This window comes from Dendrobium catenatum, unplaced genomic scaffold (genome assembly GCF_001605985.2).
Source record: "Dendrobium catenatum unplaced genomic scaffold, ASM160598v2 fragScaff_scaffold_156, whole genome shotgun sequence".
In the NCBI taxonomy this organism is placed as follows: Eukaryota; Viridiplantae; Streptophyta; class Magnoliopsida; order Asparagales; family Orchidaceae; genus Dendrobium; species Dendrobium catenatum.
Genome location: NW_021318618.1, coordinates 1,060,750 through 1,079,460, shown reverse-complemented (window position 1 = coordinate 1,079,460; position 18,711 = coordinate 1,060,750). Strand labels below are relative to the sequence as shown.

The following is an 18,711-nucleotide window of genomic DNA, read 5'->3' as shown; positions in this document are numbered from 1 at the left end:
AGATTTGAGAGATTTGAGGGGTTTCCTAAATGAGAGTTGGTTTAATTAGAAAGTTTTTGGAGTTCAAATTATTTTGAAATTTGAATTCAAATTCTTTCCAAATAACAAGAGACTAAATAAGGAAATAACTAAAGGGGATTTAATTTAGGATCTAATGAGAAGTGAGAGGGAGGTCGACGGTTAAGGAAGGATATAATGTGTGTAATTAACAATGTTTAAAATTGTGTATTCGGGTATTGAGGCGTTTTTCATTCGTGAGGCGAGGCGTAAGCCTCAAAATCAAAAGATTGCGTAAACATAAAATGATAATTTTTTATATACTAATGAGTGAATAATATAAAACATAGAAAAGCATAAGATATGAAGTGAAATTAAAATATCCCAATAATAAGACAACATGAAATATATTTCAACTAAAAATTCTATCTTTCCCAAATAACAATATTCTTTTCATTAACATATAATTCAAATTTTCAAAAATAAATAGCAATGAAATATCACATAAGAACTCAAAAATCATCAACACTGTCATCACTAAGGGGTTCTTCATTTGAATCATCATTATGTTGAACTGCTCTCTCCCTTTCCTCCTCTCCTATAGAGTCCAATGTCGGGCATTTACTTCAAGATTTATGTAAGTTTTAATATATATAGCATGAGGCATAAGCCTCATGCCAGTGAGGCGAGGCGGGCCTCAACCAAGTTGAGGCGCAAGCCTCATAAAAGGAACTCAAGGCGTAAGCATCAAGGCGTTTTTTACTTGAATTGTGCAAAGGCGGGCCTCAAGGCGAGCCTCATATTACGCAATTTTAAACCATGCTCAAGCTTAAGGAAAAATTCTATGAGATGGTGGTGAGACTTGCAATTCTTTATGGCGCAGAATGTTGGCTATTAAAAGAGAAGCATAAAACTAAATTAAGTGTTATAGAGATGAGGATGCTTAGGTGGATGAGTGGCTTTATTCTTAGATACAGAATGCAAAATGAGTATATTCATGAAAAGGTTAAAGGAGTTCCAGTGGTTGATAAGATTAGAGAGAGTCACCTTAGATCATTATTATTATTATTTATCTTAAAGTAAATTGATAATATTAATTACTTGCTTTTATTTTATACTCATACAAACAATTCTAGTGCATTTCAAACAGATTACATTCGTTTTTAACTTTACATTGCTTTTTTTTTTTTAAAGAAACCAAACGGCCCCTAAATCAATTTCCAAACAAGATTTTTTATATGTTAATATAAATTATAAATAGTTCCATTTTTTAAGTTTATTATTATTAATGATAGAATGTGCATAGAAGAGTCTATTTAAAATAAGAAACTTTACGTTATTAGGGCCAATTAATTAAATTTTAATGTTTACTAGTTAAAAATAATTTTTGTTTCGGTTAATAACTTACCAATTACTGATACAGTTACTAAATTGCATGGTTAAATATAGAAAGTTAATTTTATTATTTAAATGAATAAATTTTCAAATGATGAGGACATTTTTAGTTATTATTATATAAGTATTTTATGTTCTTAAATTTTATTATTCTTATAATAGAATTAATTTAAAATTTTATAGAAGTAGTTAAGACTGTTTTTATATTGTTGGTTAGCTTGTTTAATAAAGTGTTTATCATAAAAAAATTTCAAACATAGCTTGAGCCCGTGTTTGATCCATAAATGATCTCTTATTGATGGTTTCCTTGATTTTATTTTAGGATGAATTTCATAGAAATTAACCTTGATTTATCAACATATTTCTTTGCTTTAATTGTAAAATTCAAGGTCTTGTTTGGATGATTTCATGAACAATTATACTCCTATAATGATCTTATGTGCCTTGAATTGCTTTCATGATGCTTAAAAAATGTATAAGAGAGAAACAATTAGGTCTTTTATAAATGACTTGACATCTTCTTTCGTCATTCTTTATAATTTTAATTGCCAGTTCACACAACTAAGTGTCACTATCATGAACACTTGCATCATCACTAGAGTTCATACTTTCAATATCATAATATTTTTCCTTCAAACTTTTATTTGAATTTTCATTGGATAAACCAAACTTCTATTTCCCCTTATCTTAAGTGTTTCCAAATTCAACAAAGATCTACCACTACATGAAAATCTTCCATTACAAGTAGAAATCAATATTTTTCCGGCGGATTTGCAAGTTTCCGGCAGCTTTCTGGCGGAAAAATTTTCGCTGGTAAAAGCCGCGTAGGAAACGAAATGCGACGGGTTTTTTCCATCGGTTTTTTGGCGAATTTCTTTTTTGTTAAGAGCTGTGGATGGAGTGGCGGATTAGCACCAATCACCGCCATTAATTTCCTGCGGCCAAACCACCGGAACTACCCACCGGTAATTTCTGGCATGAGTCTCACCATAAACGTTGCCGGAAATTTCCTGCGTCTTTTCGTCCTTTTACAATGCATCACTGCGTCACCCCATATCAAAAGCTTCTAGCGAAAATTCTGCTGGAAAGCTATCGAAAACCTGTAGCAATGCAAAAAAAATTGACAGCCCCTTATTATTCCACTGCAATATTTACAAAGAAAACCTGCAGCAGTTTATACAAGTCCACAAAAACAGATATTTTATTTTCATACAACATTGTTAATCAGAATATAATAAAATCATTCAAAATATAATAAACATTTCTAACAACTTCAAAATTAATCGTTCAACATAAAATTGTTCTAATAAGCTTTCAAAACATTACAATAATTTCACAGCAAAACATAACAACAACGTCACATTGAAAATAAGTTCTCCAAACTATTACAACAACTTAAACATTAAATTCTCTAATCATCTTTTATCTCCTCGCCTCCCTTTGATTAATTCTCAGGCTGCTGGCCATTTTTCTTTCTTTTTTTACTTAAGCATGATCGCAACTCTGCGTACATCTCAGTCTGTTGTGTTAGTATGTTGGCATGTATTTGTTTCAACGTTTAAAATTGCTCAATAAAAGGCGCGCCTCAGCGCAATTTGGTCCATTTAAGCAACAAGATTTGCCACCGCTTACTTGACCTTAGAGAGCATGCTGGATGCTAGGCAACCTTTAGAGGCTATGTTCACATCTACACAGTGGTTGAGTTGTGCTTGGGCGAAGAAGGCTGAGGGAAAAGAGATTAGAAAGATTGTTTTAAATGACAGATTTTGGCAAAGTGTCTTATATGTCATTACAACCACTAGACTTTTAGTTCATGTTTTAAGGATGGTGGATGCTGAGAAGAAGCCTGCAATGGGTTTCATCTACAATGCCATGGATGAAGCCAAAGAGATGATTGCCTTCAACTTAGGAGGCAGTGAGGGAAGCTTTAAGAAAATTTGGAATATTATTGATGATAGATGAAAACTACAGCTTCACCGACACTTGCATGCCGCTGGCTACTACCTAAACCCTCAGTATCAATATGCAGAGAACAAGTCTACAAACCCTGAAATAAAGTTGGGATTATATCATTGCATGGATCGTCTAATATGTGATGCAACTGAAAGATCAAATGCTAACTTGCAATTGGTACCTTTTAGGAACAAAGAAGGTTTTTTTGGATTACAACAAGCAAAAGATACAATTGCTAAATGATCTCCAATTGAGTGGTAGATTCAATTTAGTGATGAGACTCCAGAATTACAACGTTTTGCTGTGAAAGTTTTGGGCTTGACATGCTCTTCATCTGGCTGTGAAAGAAATTGGAGTACCTACAACCAAGTACATACAAAGAGGAGAAATCGCTTGTCAACATTGAGGATGAACTCAGTGGTGTATATTATGTACAATAGGAGACTCAGAAATAGAAATTTGAAGAAAAAAGGATTAATGGATGATGAAGATCCTTTGCTTTGCGATGATGTGGCATCTGATGATGAGTGGTTTGTAGATGATGAAGTTGAAGAGATGCCATCTGAATTACAAGATGAAGATTTAAATGTTGATTTCTTTGATAGTCTTAAAGCATCTACATCCACCACAACTCAAGAACAAATCAAAAAAGGTATATAAATAACATAGTTTTCTTTTATTAGACTTTTATTAATGTATTACACTATTATTCATTATGATATTGTTCAAAAATATTTAGGGAAGAGGAAGATAACTAATAATGAGGAAGAAGAAGCTGATTGGGAGATATTGGACTCTATAGGAGAGGGGGAAGAGGAGTGAGCAGTTCATCATAATGATGATTCAAATGAAGACCCCCTTAGTGATGACTGATGAGTGATGACTGATGACAATGCTGATGACTTATGAGTGATGACAGTGCTGATGATCACTAGTGAGTTCTTATGTGATATGTCTCCCTTATTTATTCTCAAAGATGTGATAAATAGCATTTTTATGTTTTATATATTATTTACTCATTAGTATATACAAAATTTATTATTTATATTTACGCAATTTTTTGATTTTGAGGCTTACGCCTCAAATCTCCTTGAGGCTTACGCCTCGCCTCACGAACGAAAAACGCCTCAATACCCGAATACACAATTTTAAACCTTGATTTGTTTCATCTTCTCTATCTCTTTGGTGAGAGCAACAACCCTCTGGCTGCCAATATCATCAACTCTACTATCACCAAAAGATGTTGATGTGAATTTATTGGTCTCATATGCATATACCTGAGAACCTAATTCATATACCCTCCCCTTTTGTCTCCCTTCAACAAGCGACAGCCTGTGACCACGTAAGGTACTTAGAGTACTGTGTTGATATTGAAGACAAACCCTTAGTAGTAGAAGTGTGACCCTCCCGAAGTTGTACAAAATCATCCTGCGAGAGATTAATTCCATAAAAATTCATTTCTGTTTACATATTATTTATGATTACTACTCAAAAAATGATACTCACTTGAGCTTTTTTTGCCTTCTCATCAATTCATTGATGATTAACTTGATATTGGTGAGTTCGTGTATGCAATTATAATGGTATTGGATCACGATCAATTATTTTTTTCTGCAATAGAGATCATAGTTAAAACAATATACATATATTTGTGAAATTAAAATAATCATTTATCGGTCGTCATCAGTGCTCAATATGAGGCACTAAACCACTTGTGTGAAGAGAGCTTCCTAAACCCTTCAGTTAGATGTTCTATTCTGCTTGTTCTGCTCTCTCATCTAGGTGAACTCACGAAAAAAAAAATCTTGGTGAACTCAAAGGGTTGCCCAAGCCATAATGGACGTTTCCCAGACTTTCAAATGTCTATGAACATATCCCTAAGACGAGTAGAGTCAATTTTTTCAAAATTGATGCTGATCCTCGCACTCTGTTCAAGTAAAACCTAAAATTTTTCCATACAACATTGTTACAATAAACAATATTAATATAAATGTGATCATAATGTTAAGTAATGTTGAAAGTATATATTTGAAAATCTTTGAATCACATATCTCTGACTTCCATTAGAATTTTCTTCCAATATAAGAATTTTTTCTGCAATAAAGGTCATAGTTAAAACAATATACATATATTTGTGAAATTAAAATAATCATTTACCAGTCGTCATCTATGCTCAATATGAGGCATGAACCACCTATATGAAGAGAGCTTCCTAAACCCTCTCAGTTGGATGTTATAGACTGTTTGTTCTACCTCTCATCTTGGTGAACTCAGGGGTCGCCCAAGCTTTAGTCAAATCACCCCACACACCCTCTTCAAGCCATAATGGACGTTCTTTAGACTTTCTAATGTCTATGAGCATATCCCTAAGAGAAGTAGAGTCTCCTTTTTCAAAATTGATTCTGATCCTCGTACTATGTTCAGGCAAACACCTAAAATTTTTATGTACAACATTTTTACAATAAACAATATTAATATACATGTAATCATAATCTTAAGTAATGTTAAAAGTATATACTTGAAATTCTTTGAACTACATATCTCCAACTTCCATTAGAAATTTCTTCCAAGATAAGGAGCATCATATTTGCTATGTATTATGTCTCCAATCTTGTGGGTGGGCTGCCTCATGGGATTAAACCTGCAGATAATAATCTTTCTCAATTACATGACATATCAAATTATAAAATTTAATAATGAAATTAACTTATGTATCGCTCTCAGGCTCTATGTACACATGCTTATCCTTTGTTGCTGTAGGCTCCTCAACCCCAACATCTATTTTTGTCGATGGTGTTGACTGTATCAGATCTAGAGATAGAAATCAAGGACTAGTATGAGTAGGAGATAGAAAGTACTTAGCATGGGGTGTTATTCAAACCATCGATGGAACTGTTTGATCTGACCTTTGGTCAGTGGGGGAGTGATGGTTGGAGAAGTATATCTGTAACAAAGTCGTAGGATTTAATTTATAGAAGAAAGAAGCTTATAGGTAATTTGGGCGCTCATTTTATTTATTTTTATATACATGTATTGCATTCAGCTAGCTGTGTTCATTATTTTGAGATGGCTGATCCACCTCAGCTAACTCCAGATATTACCAATTGTTAGAGCTCTAGTCAGATAACGTAGGTTCAGGGTACAGTTTTTGTGTTCAGTTCTGAGGTAATTTATCAAATTATAGGTAACATAGCTGGTTGGTGAGGCTCATATACGGGTTTTTTGTACCCACTCTTATGATTTGGACAGATATTTGTAGAATTTTATGAGATTACAACCTCTTAGATTTTCAGATGCAGCCTAGAGCACCTAAAGATTGGCTGATGAGGATAAAGAAGATTTTGAGTGGGATGCATTGCCCTTTTGAGAGAAGAGTTGCATTAGTTACATTTCTATTAGATGACAAGGTGGAGCGCTGGTGGTTGGGCTAACAGAGAGAAAAGTTCCAGGGTTGTTTATACCTCTGTCTGTTAGGAGACAGCTATAGAGTTCTTTTCTTTGATTGATTCAGGGAAGTATGTTAGTGATGCAGTATGAGGTAGAGTTTACTACTCTCTCCAGGTATGCTCCACAGTTAATTAGCACTTCTAAGAAGAAGTGTTGTAAATTTCTGGAGAGACTACGAGATGCTTTGAGGTAGCTACTATTGACATAGGATATTACAGACTTTGCTCAATTGGTCGAGAGTGCCAAGAGGATAAAGACGGAACTGGTAGTAGTGCAGCAACGATGGGTTGCGAGCAGAAAGAGATTTGGCAATGAGATAGCTAGTAGTAACCATTTTGGGAAAAAGAGCAGGTTTGGATTTGCTGAATTCAGGAGGGGACAATTAGTAGCAATTTTTTTGGATCAGATAGAGATAGTGTTGCCAGTTCTAGGGGTTCAATGAGTGAGGCCGTATTACATCAACAGTTTGTAGGAAGCATAGTGGTCAGTATTACAGAGAATCAGACCAGAGTTTTTCGCTGTGATCAGTTTAGATACAAGATTGCTGAGTGTCCACAAGATGACTTTGATAGATGTTTTGATTTTAGAGGCTTTGGTCATTCAGTTGTGGGTAAGCCGAGTGCAACACCACCTAAACCATATTTTGAGGCTTCTAGTAGTTGGGATGTTGGTTTGGTATTACGAGGTCAGCCTTCTAGAGGTTCACGGGGTGTAGGTAGTTCTGTTGCTTTCAGCCCAGTACAACAACAAGTTTATAGTATGATGCCACAAGAGGCTAGTAGTTCTTCATATATTGACAGGTACAGCTTATATTTTTGCATCTCCTTGCCATTTTTTATTCAATTTTGGTGCTAGCCATTCTTTCATGTTAGAGCAATATTTTGATTCTCTCGGTTTACCTTCTGTATTATTACTTATTTTTTTATCTGTGGTTTTACTTATGAGAGATGGAATGGTAGCTAGTGGGGTTTGTTTTTGTGATTTAGAGTTTTCTAATAGAGTTTGGAGATCTAGATTGATTTTGTTACCTATTTTTGAATTTGATGTCATTTTGGATATGGATTAGATGAATCGATATGGGGCTTAGGTTGATTGCTTGAAGAAGAAAGTGATTTTGTATCAAAATGGTGAGAGCTTTGTATTTCAGGGAATTAGATGTATTCATTCTTGTCTTGTTTTTGCTCTAGAAGTGGATAAGCTTTGGAGAAAATGTAGTATAGTATTTTTAATATTTGTCAGAGATATGAGGCTCTCTTCGGCATCTGTGAGTAGTGTTCCTATAGTTCAAGAGTTTTTAGATATCTTCTCCGAGAAGTTATTGATTTTACCACCATACATAGAGGTAGAGTTTTGTATAGATATTTTTTTGAGTATTGCTCTATTCTTTAAGGATCTGTATCGAATGTCACTTAAGAAGCTTTAAGAGTTGAAGGTGCAGCTTAAGGAGTCAGTGGATCGAGGCTTTGTCCATCCCAGTGTGTTTCCATGGGGAGCACCTTTTCTATTTGTGAAGAAAAAAGACGGTATGATGCTTATGTGCATTGATTACAGGGAGTTGAATAAAGTCACTATAAAAAACAAGTATCCTTACCTAGGATTGACGACTTATTTTATCAGCTAGTTGGATGTTCAATATTTTTTAAGAACGATCTGTGATCTCATTATCATCAAATAAAAGTGAGGTCAGAGGATGTGGCGAAGACTACATTTAGTACGAGGTACAGACATTATGAGTTTTATGCCGTTCAGAGTGACTAATGCCCTAGTAGTTTTCATGGTTTTGATGAGCAGGGTTTTCAGGAAGTATTTGGACCAGTTTATGATTGTCTTTCTAGATGATATTTTGATTTATTCCTTATCTGAAGATGAGCATGAAACACACTTGAGGACTGATCTAGAGATTTTGAGGCAGCATCAATTGTATGCTAAATTCTTAAAGTAAGAGTTCTGACTGAGGTGCATATCAATTTTGGGGCACGTAGTAAGCTGTGCAGGCATTTCAGTAGATTTTTAGAAGATTCAGGTTGTTTCTAATTAGCCAAAGCCTACTACAATTTCAGAGGTTCGTAGTTTCTTAAACTTGGTTGGCTATTATCTGAAGTTTGTTCAGGCTTTTTCTCACATTTCTTTGTCTTTGACGAGACTGACTCAATAGTTAATAGCTTTCATATGAACTCCGGAGTGTGAGGAGAGTTTTTAGCTGATGAATAATCATTTGACTTATGCTTCGATTTTGACTATTCCTTTAGGTGCGGAGGGATTTCAGGTTTTCAGTGACGCATTATGAGGTTTGGGATGCGTGTTGATGCAACACGATGGAGTGATTGCTATGCATCTCGGCAATTGAAATCACATGAGATAAAATATTTGACCCATGATCTTGAGTTAGCAGCTGTGGTATTTGCTCTGAAGATTTGGAGGTATTACTTATACGGAGTTAGATGTGAGATCTTTGTTGGCCATCAGAGCTTGAAGTACATTTTTACTCAAAAGGATTTGAATTTGAGGTAGAGATGGTGATTAGAGCTGATCAAGAATTATGATTTGTTTATTCAGTATCAGCCTGGTAAGATGAATGTGGTAGCTGATACTCTATATAGGAAGTCATCAGGTACTTCTCTTTCATTGCTTTACTTCTATAGACCTTCTGATTCGAGATTTGGAAAAGCTTGAGATAAATGTGATATTCGTTTATACATATCTGAGTTTGTTAGCTCAGATGTTATTCAGGCTACTCTGCACAAAAGAATTCAGTAAGCTCAAAAGTGAGATACAGTGTATTTGAAATTGAGTGGTCAGATTAAATCTACTAAGAGACTTGAACTTATCAAATTCTAGTATCATTTTCTGCAAGAATAGATTAAGAGTTCTTTCTATTGGTGATCTGAGATCTGAGATTCTACACAAGGCACACTATTTGGGGCTACGCTATTCATCTAGGAAGCAACAAGATGTACGAAGACTTGAAATGTCTATTTTGGTGGCCTAGATTAAAGGACATAGTGAAGTTTATTTTGAAGTGTGAGGCCTGTCAGTTAGTGAAGGCAAAGCATCTACCTATTCTAGATTAGAAGTGAGAACAGGTAACGATGAACTTTGCTATGAGTTTTCCAAGATCGAGATGAGGGCATGATGCCATTTGGATTATAGTTGATCTTCTAATAAAGTTAACACATTTCATTTCGATCAATAGACTGATCTGGTTTACAGGTTAGCATAGATATATGTCAAGGATATTATCATTATTACATGGTGTGCCAAAGGTGATTGTATCCCATCATGATGCTCGATTTACCTCCATATTATGAAAAGGCATTCAACAGGGACTTGGTATGAAATTGCATTTCAGTATGATTTTTTGAGATTGTTTTGGACTTTGGCTGCAGTTGGGAGGATCATATCACACTGATGGAGTTTGCATATAATAACGGTTATCAGTCTAGTATAGTTATTGCTCCTTACAAAGCCCTATGCGGAAGGAAGTGCATATCCCCTTTATCTTTGACAAAGGTAGGGAGTAGATAGGTGATAGGATATCCTTTTATGGATAACAATGACATTATAACAAAGATCAATCTGATCAGAGAAAGATTGAGAGCTGCATAAGATAAACTAAAGAAGTAGTATGATCAGAAATACAGGCTAGTAGAATTTTAGGTTGGTGACTTTGTTTATGTCAAAGTCAGTCCTATGAAAGGTGTCAACAGATTTGGAAGAACCACTAAGTCGAGACCAAGGTACATTGAACCTTTTGAGATTGTTGAGAGGATTAGTAGTTTTACTTATAGGTTATTATTATCTGATCATATGTCAGATATACACAATATATTTTACATATCTTCTCTAAGAAAGTGGGTATTTGATTATGGAAAGAGATTATATACTGATGATGATCATTTGACTCTGCACTATAGGGAAGAGTCAGAAAGGATTCTGGCATACAACAACAACAACATCAAGCCTTTGTCCCACTATGTGGGGTCGGCTACATGAATCCTTTTTTGCCATTGTGTCTAGTTAAAAGTCAAATTCTCGTTTAAATCTAAAGAAAGGATTATGGCATACGATGTCAGGAAATTGAGAAGCAAGCAGATTCAAATGGAAAGTTGTAGTGGAAACACATGACTGTGAGAGAGGCTACTTGGGAGAAGGAATCTGAGATGAGATAGTTATATCCAGGTTTATTCTGACTTTTTTTGGTCTGAGAATGTTGAGGATGATATTATTCTAAAGTTGGGTGGATTATTATATCTAAAAATTTTGAAAAAATATATTTTTACCTATAACAGTCAAAAACTTATCTTGGGAGTCATTTCAAGTCAATACTAGGAACCATCTTTGCCATAACATATATATTGTTATATTTTAGTTTCACTAATTTTTTCATAATTCCTTAGGAAATTTGCACCTAACAGTACAAGTGGGGGTTTTGGGGTCGTTAGGTGTCTGTTTTCCAAATCGATTTCACCAGAATTTTAAATAAAATGGGCTATTTTATGGATATTTTTTATATAATTTTTTGAATCCCCAAAATAATTTTTATTAATTTTATACTAAAAAAATTATTTGAATATTATTATTATATTATTAGTTTAAAGAAAAAAATCATAATCCACTATCAATATTATTAAAAAGGCATTGAGCCCATTTCATGCATTTTTCCAAACCAGAGAAATGACCGAGGAAAAAAAAATTAAGAGAAACAAGAGGAGAGAAAAGAAGAAAAGTCAGGTTTGACAGTCGTAGAGTCATTTTCATTTGTCGGCTCAGTTAAAAATTTTGTTTGCCCCGAGGCAGGTTACGTTTTGCCTATTTTAGTTTTTAATATTTTTTATATTTTTATGATCAAATTCATATTTCTGTTACAGAAAAATGAGGATAACTTTGTTTTGATAAAAATTTTATTGCATTGCTTTTTATATGTTATAGAGATCTAGATTATGAATATTTTGAGCATATTCTGAAAATTTTTCTTCTGCTTATTTTGAAAATGCAGTAATTTTTGTTAACTCAAAATTTTATTTTGACATCTAAAAATATTGTTTCAATTTAATTAAAGCTTTAGAATGATATTTTAGATGATCTTTTGGTAATTTGGTTATGTTTTGAAATAGTAAATTTTTGTTTAGTAGTGTTTATGTTGCATACTGTTGAGAAATTTTGATAATTTCTAAACTCAGTCTAATTATACTTTAATTAATGAAATGCATAAAAAATATGAAAGAGATCTGATGTGATGTCGGTGCTAGTGAGTGACCAAGGTGGGATACTATTATGAAAGCGCCAGTGTGCGATTGAGGTGAGATTCTATTATGCCAGTTCCAAGGGGCGACTGAGGTGTGATTCTGTTATGTCGGTGCAAGTGGGTGATAGAGGTGGAATTTTGTTAATGAAGCAATAAAGCTATATAAAAATTTGGGCCGATTGCCATTTTGATAAAATGCATATCTACTTATAATTCATTTGGTTGTAGTCTTAGCTTTAGCTTTAGTTCCATTCTCCGTTTTATGGACAAAACTTTTACAACTTAGTATTTTTGGTTCTTTTAGTTTTAGTTATTAATTCTTGTTTTAGGCTGTGATAGCCTACTGAGCCGTGTTAGCTCATTCCTTCTTTTATTTATGTTTTTATGTCAGGGGAAGGGTAATGAGCGAGCTGAGTAGTTTGGATAGCGGGCTTTGATCTATGTTGTAGATATGTTTTGTTAGTTTTGATTTTTGCAGCTTGGCTTTTATTTTATTATTCTCTTTGTTGCTAAATGTTGTTGTAGATAGATTATATATATAATCATTTTGAAATTCAATAGGCTTTTGCTTTATATTGCATTTAGTAGTGGCTCTGTGTAGTATATAAATTTGAATTTTTTTTCAGTACTTTTACAACTAGATCTTGGGGTTAGTCTTGCCACAATCAGACACGCTATGACCTGTGCAACTGTAGGTCATATCGGGTCTGGTTGTAACACTTATTGTGGATCAAGATTTGGATGTGTCGCGATCAGAGGAGGCAATGCTGAAAGTAGAAGAAATATTGTGGGGAGAGTTGTTGAATTAGGCTTCCAATACAACTCTACAAATATTTGGAGATGTTGTATTTCGGGAAGTTGTAGATAAAAGAATAGCCATTGACATATGGAGATAGTAGAATCCTTGTATTTTAAGATTTGTTCGGCCAATCTTTTGTATCTCAAGAAGAAATTGTATACATTGCAAATGGAGGAGTGGAGGACCTCAAATACTTGAATAAGAATATGGATGATCTATATCGAATAGTTTTTTATTTGATTCGAAAAGCACAAGTATGAGAACAGAAGATGAAAATCAAGCAATTATTCTCCTAAATTCATTACTAAGTAGGTATGAACATTTTGTTGATACTATACTTTATGGAAGGTTTTTTAGGTTACCTAAATTTAAAAGAAATATTTAAAAAGGCGCTTTAGTAACAATGACAACTGTGGTAGAGCAACACTACAACGATATGCTTGGGAAGGAAAGCAACAATGCAACCTATAGTCAGTTGCAATGTAGCCTTCGATCAGCGGTGTGGCAACATCAACAAGGGATTCATAGGATAGCCACACATGTAGAGACAAACAATGGAAGGAAAGAGACAATCAATAATGTAGGGGAATTCAATTCATGGTAGAGAGCTATTAAGACCCAAACTAAGCCTACATGGGATGAAGAAAAAAGGAAAAAAGGCCGAGGAAAAGATAAGGATAGGAGATTATATTCTTTTCTGTTTCTAGTTGAAATTTTTTAAGAACCCTTGGCCTTTAAATGGGAAATAATAGCAAGGATTGTTATAATCCATTTGGTGAATAAAATTCACAAAGAAAGAAACCTAATCTCTTAACACATCACAATGGAGAAGAAGAATTCATGTAGCTAATTCCACGTAGTGGGATAAAGATTTGTTGTTGTAAAGAAAGAAACCCAATTTGTAATAAAATTTAAATTAGTTTGAATTAAATGATAATTCTTCATGAATAATGTTATATGTTCTTAAATTTAAATATATGCTTATCCAACAATTATAAAATTATAAATTTGTTGTATGTAGTGTGGAATTTGTTCTAACAGTTCAACTTCCTAAGCCTTAATCTTTCTTGATGAAATCAAATTGGCAGTTCCAACACGCCAATGGACTCCTATTGACAACTTCGATCTCAATGGTATGATTGTGAATCATCATCATTAACAATATTTTTGAAAAATCAGGTTCTTAAAATTTCAATGAACGTATTTTCTCTAATATTGAAATCATGATTATAAACAAATTTTTTTCACTTTTTACTCAAACTGATTCCCAGGTCATAAGAATTGTGATTTTTATCTAATTTTAGAAGCTGCATGTTGCTTATGCTCACCATAATCAATCATCAAGATTAACCTTATCCAGATTATTTTGGGCTAGCTTAAAAATTATCATTATCTATTCATCCCTTTGGATTGTTGCATAAGTTGTTAAAAATATTGTGTAAATTTTTTATACGACCTCTACCTAAGTTATCAGGTTTATTTTTTTATTTCCCATTTTTTTAAATTATTTTCTTCTACATCATATTCTTGCATTTTTTAACCTTTGTTGTACATTTTAAAATTGTCTATTTTTCACTAATAAACTATACTCCCACATCTCTCTAATATTATTATTTTCAATATATTCTTCCAAATTTAACATTTCTATCATAACATTCTCATTTCTACTAATCAGCTTGTCTTCAATGATTTTTTTGCTCCCCCTCCCCCAAATTAAAGTCAATATAATATAGGCAGCATAATTATAGTTTTATAAACATAATCTTTAATTCTCCATGATATTATTTTTTCCATTTCATCTACCTAACATTAACTATAGAAGGTATATCCTCGTCAAAATTGACATTCTTTCGTCTAATAGATCCAAGATATTTAAACGACCAAATCTATATATCATTTTATTTTCTAGTAATATTGGCTAATGATCAATAAAATAATACAACAACAACAACAACATCAAGCATTTGTCCCACTGCGTGGGGTCGGCTACATGAATCGTTTTTCTCCATTGTGTCATGTTAAAAGTTAAATTCACGTTTAAATCTAATAAGAAAAGATCATTTCTAATATTTTCTAACCAAATCTTTTTAGATCTAACTCTACCTTTCTAAACATAAGTCAAATCTAATACCTCTACTTTCCTAACCGGGTCATCGGAAGGTCGTCATTTTATATATCAATAAAATAATATTCATTAAAATTGCATATTATATATCACCCTTTGTTCACTTAATGCTTTTTATCATCTAAATATACAAAGGTCAAAATATATACTTAAGCTAAAGCTCTTTTTTATTTTATATAAGCTTTTTAAGACTATAAATTAAGCTTTTATATTTGTCTAAGGCTCTAAGCTAGTCCTTCAACTGTTCAAAGTATGATCTGATCCTTTTTTTTCCGGTTAGTAGGAAACAAGGGAATGAATATTTCGTGAGGATAGAAATTTGACACTTTTGCATGTGCATCTTACGAAATTTTTTGGTGGCATCCTGCTCTTCACAGCCCTTGCTTGGCCAAACTCTTTAACTGTCTTCTAGTTGAATAATTTAATTTTGAATATTAGTTCAAAGCATTATGCATTCATTGTTAATAAGATCTAAAATCCAACAGGAATGAATAGATAAGCGATTAGAAAATTGAACAGGAATTGTCATGATAAGTAAGTCGACTATGATAAGAAATGCAGATATAGAGAAAGATTCAAAGAAAAATATTAGGATAAGTTTGCCTAAAATGATATTTGATGATTGCTTAATCTTTTGGCTATCCCCGTCATCTTTTAAGTGATTCATGAGGAGGCTACCCAATAGCAGTAAAAGAAAAACATTGTTCTAGTCATGCTTAAATTTCACAGCCTTCATTCTTTATTATTTCCAGGTAGTTTGACTCGAGCCTGGATTAAATTTATGGCCCTCTATAATACTAAGAATCCTTTCTGGTGATCTAAACATAATAATTTCCACTTTAAGTTTATGTTAATAAGATCTATTGCCATGCTATGTTTTTACTTTATCCTTAGAAGGTAAAGTACCAACCTATGATTTTCTCGGTGTTATATTAGGCTTCGTTTGGGACGGCTTTTTTTACTGCTTCTTAAAGCAGCTTTCTAATACAAAAATTTTAATTTCTATACTAAAAAACTATTTTTAGAAGCAAGAAAAAAGATGTCCCAAACGAAACCTTAATCTTCTCATAGCATCATATCATATTAACTATTCCCTGAATTCGTGTTCGAAAATCTTATACTAGTAAATCCCTTTCTCAATCTTTTGGAAAAACTAATAGTAGAACTGCCTACCAATATTCTATGTTTTCATTTCTTGTTTAAACGTACATTGGTCATGAAGTTCAATATCATGGAATTTATATATTAGTTCAAGTCTATTTTCGGTCTTCTTGGCAATGTTGAGTTTTGATGTTTTAATGTTATTCTACATGCCTGACATGATAAAGGATGTTTGTTACTTGTTATGTGTCATTTGTAATAAATAACATCTATATAAGTTCAAATATATTTTCACAATTTCCTCGGATTTTAATAGGTCAATAATAGCTGAATTTAAGGAAAGAGACATCTGGTAATGTAACATTTTCTATTTTGGAGTTGTTTGACATGCATAAATCTAAAGAATATATGCTACTTATCATGTTCTTTCATGACATATATAATTTCAAGTCAACATTCACGATTTCCAAAATTGTACTGCTGTTAATTTTTTCAGAGTTAGGCTTCGTTTGGGACGGCTTTTTTTACTATTTATTAAAATTGTTTTCTAGTAGAAAATTTTTAATTTTTATACTAGAAAGCTGTTTTAAGAAGCAGGAAGAAAGCCGTTCCAAATTAAGCCTTAGTTTCAACTTCTTTTTATTAGCATAGAAACTTTTCTAAGTCATCAATTTCAGTGTTCATCTTATACCTGTAATTTATGATTTGTTATCAAATTTGACTTCCTTTGTATAGATCTTCCACCTAACAAAGTACCCCTTGACTGGAATGCCCGAATGAAGATAGCAGCTGGTGCAGCTAAGGGATTGGAATACCTTCATGACAAAGCAAGTCCTCCTGTTATTTACAGAGATTTCAAATCTTCAAACATCCTCCTCGGCGAAGGATATCATCCGAAGCTTTCCGATTTTGGATTAGCAAAACTCGGTCCTGTTGGCGACAACACTCATGTTTCAACACGCGTGATGGGAACCTATGGATATTGTGCTCCTGAGTATGCCATGACTGGACAGCTAACACTCAAGTCTGATGTCTACAGCTTTGGTGTAGTCTTCCTTGAACTCATCACAGGACGGAAAGCAATCGATAACACTAGGGCCGCCGGAGAGCAAAATCTAGTTGCATGGGTAGGTTCTCTAACGTGCAAATGCTTCCAATTCATGATTGTTTTATCTAGCATTGATACTCAATTGAAATTAAGGGTGTGGATGAGGCGATGCCTTGTTTGAACCTGATATGAATGAGGCGAGGCCTTGTTTGATTCGATAACGATCAAGTTGAACATAGAATGAGCTCAAATTTATTAATGAGTTGAAAAATTTGTTCTTGTTTAACGGAACGGGAACTAAACATGAATAACATGCAAAGTCAATGGCCAGCGTGCTGAAAACTTGTATTTGAAAATAGCCATAAAAGGCTCAAGGCACCTAGCTAATGTAGGATTTTAAGATTCATTGATATATTTGTGTTACTCTGCCTCCCAAGCAGCTTTCCTCTTCCAATTTTTCCTTTTTTGGGTTCAAATACTTGAGTTATATAGAAAACAGTGGGAAAGCAAACAATTAGCCTATTACTTAAACTAAGACTTCATTTGGGACTGCTATTTTACTACTTAAAATAACTTTCTAGTATAAAAATATATTGAAAAGCTGCTTTAAAAGCAGTAAAAAAGCCGTCCCAAATGAAGCCTAAAATATTATCCGCACTTTCTGTTTCTTCTCATGATTCTAATTCTGTTGAATCTGATGCAGGCTCGTCCATTATTCAAAGACCGGCGCAAGTTTCCAAAGATGGCAGACCCGTTGCTGCAAGGCCATTACCCCATGAGAGGCCTCTACCAAGCTCTTGCAGTCGCCGCAATGTGTTTGCAGGAGCAGGCAGCAACTCGGCCTCTAATCGGCGATGTCGTCACCGCCCTATCATACTTAGCTTCGCAAACTTATGATCCAAATGCACCACTCCCCCACACTAGTAGGATAGGGCCTTCTACCCCAAGGCTCAGAGAAGATGGCAAAAACCTTCTCATTGGTTTGGAAAGTAAACATTCTACAGATTCACCCAAGTTAAGACAGAGGGATTCAGTCAAGGTAGAAGCTGTTGGGGAACTTGAGAGCCGGCAAGATTCACCAAGTTACAGCCCAGTTCTTTTGGGGAAACCAAGAGACTCCGATCCTGATAGAGAACGAGCCATTGCAGAAGCCAAGGTATGGGGAGAAAATTGGAGGGAGAGAAAGAAAGGAAATGCAGGGAATTTTGATAGTACATATGAAGAAGAAGAAGAAGATTATTAGCATTCAAGCTTTGTTGTGCGCTCCGTACTGTTCATCTTCCTCTTTTGGCAGCCATTGATAGCTTCCCTTTTTGCTCAGTTTCCTCTCTTGTGAATAAAATTGTTTACTTGTGTCAAATCCATCATTCTTCTTTCTCTTAGAATCCTTCAGATCAGATCAGATCTTTCTGTTTCTTGTGGCATTTGAATGGATGTGGTGTCCATTTAAATGATCTGCTTGTCAATTGGCTTTTGAAGCTAATGTTGAAGATGAGAGGGTCTCATTTTTTGGTGTATAATTACATCTGTACATTTAGCTCAAAATCATGACTAGTGAAGGGAGTTTGCCTTTGCTTCTAATCTTGCTTGGGATTTTGTAA

General features: G+C 33.9%; 1 protein-coding gene across 1 annotated transcript in view; it reads left to right on the top strand.

The window, feature by feature from the left end:
- The window catches only part of LOC110108480 (serine/threonine-protein kinase PBL27-like), a 30,485-nt gene extending 11,774 nt beyond the window's left edge, over positions 1–18,711 (top strand). Inside the window, exons 4-5 of the mRNA XM_020839149.2 lie at positions 16,798–17,189; positions 17,814–18,711. Coding sequence (XP_020694808.1) covers positions 16,798–17,189; positions 17,814–18,353 — 932 coding nt within the window. The 3' untranslated portion in view covers positions 18,354–18,711. The remainder of the gene's footprint in view (positions 1–16,797; positions 17,190–17,813) is intronic.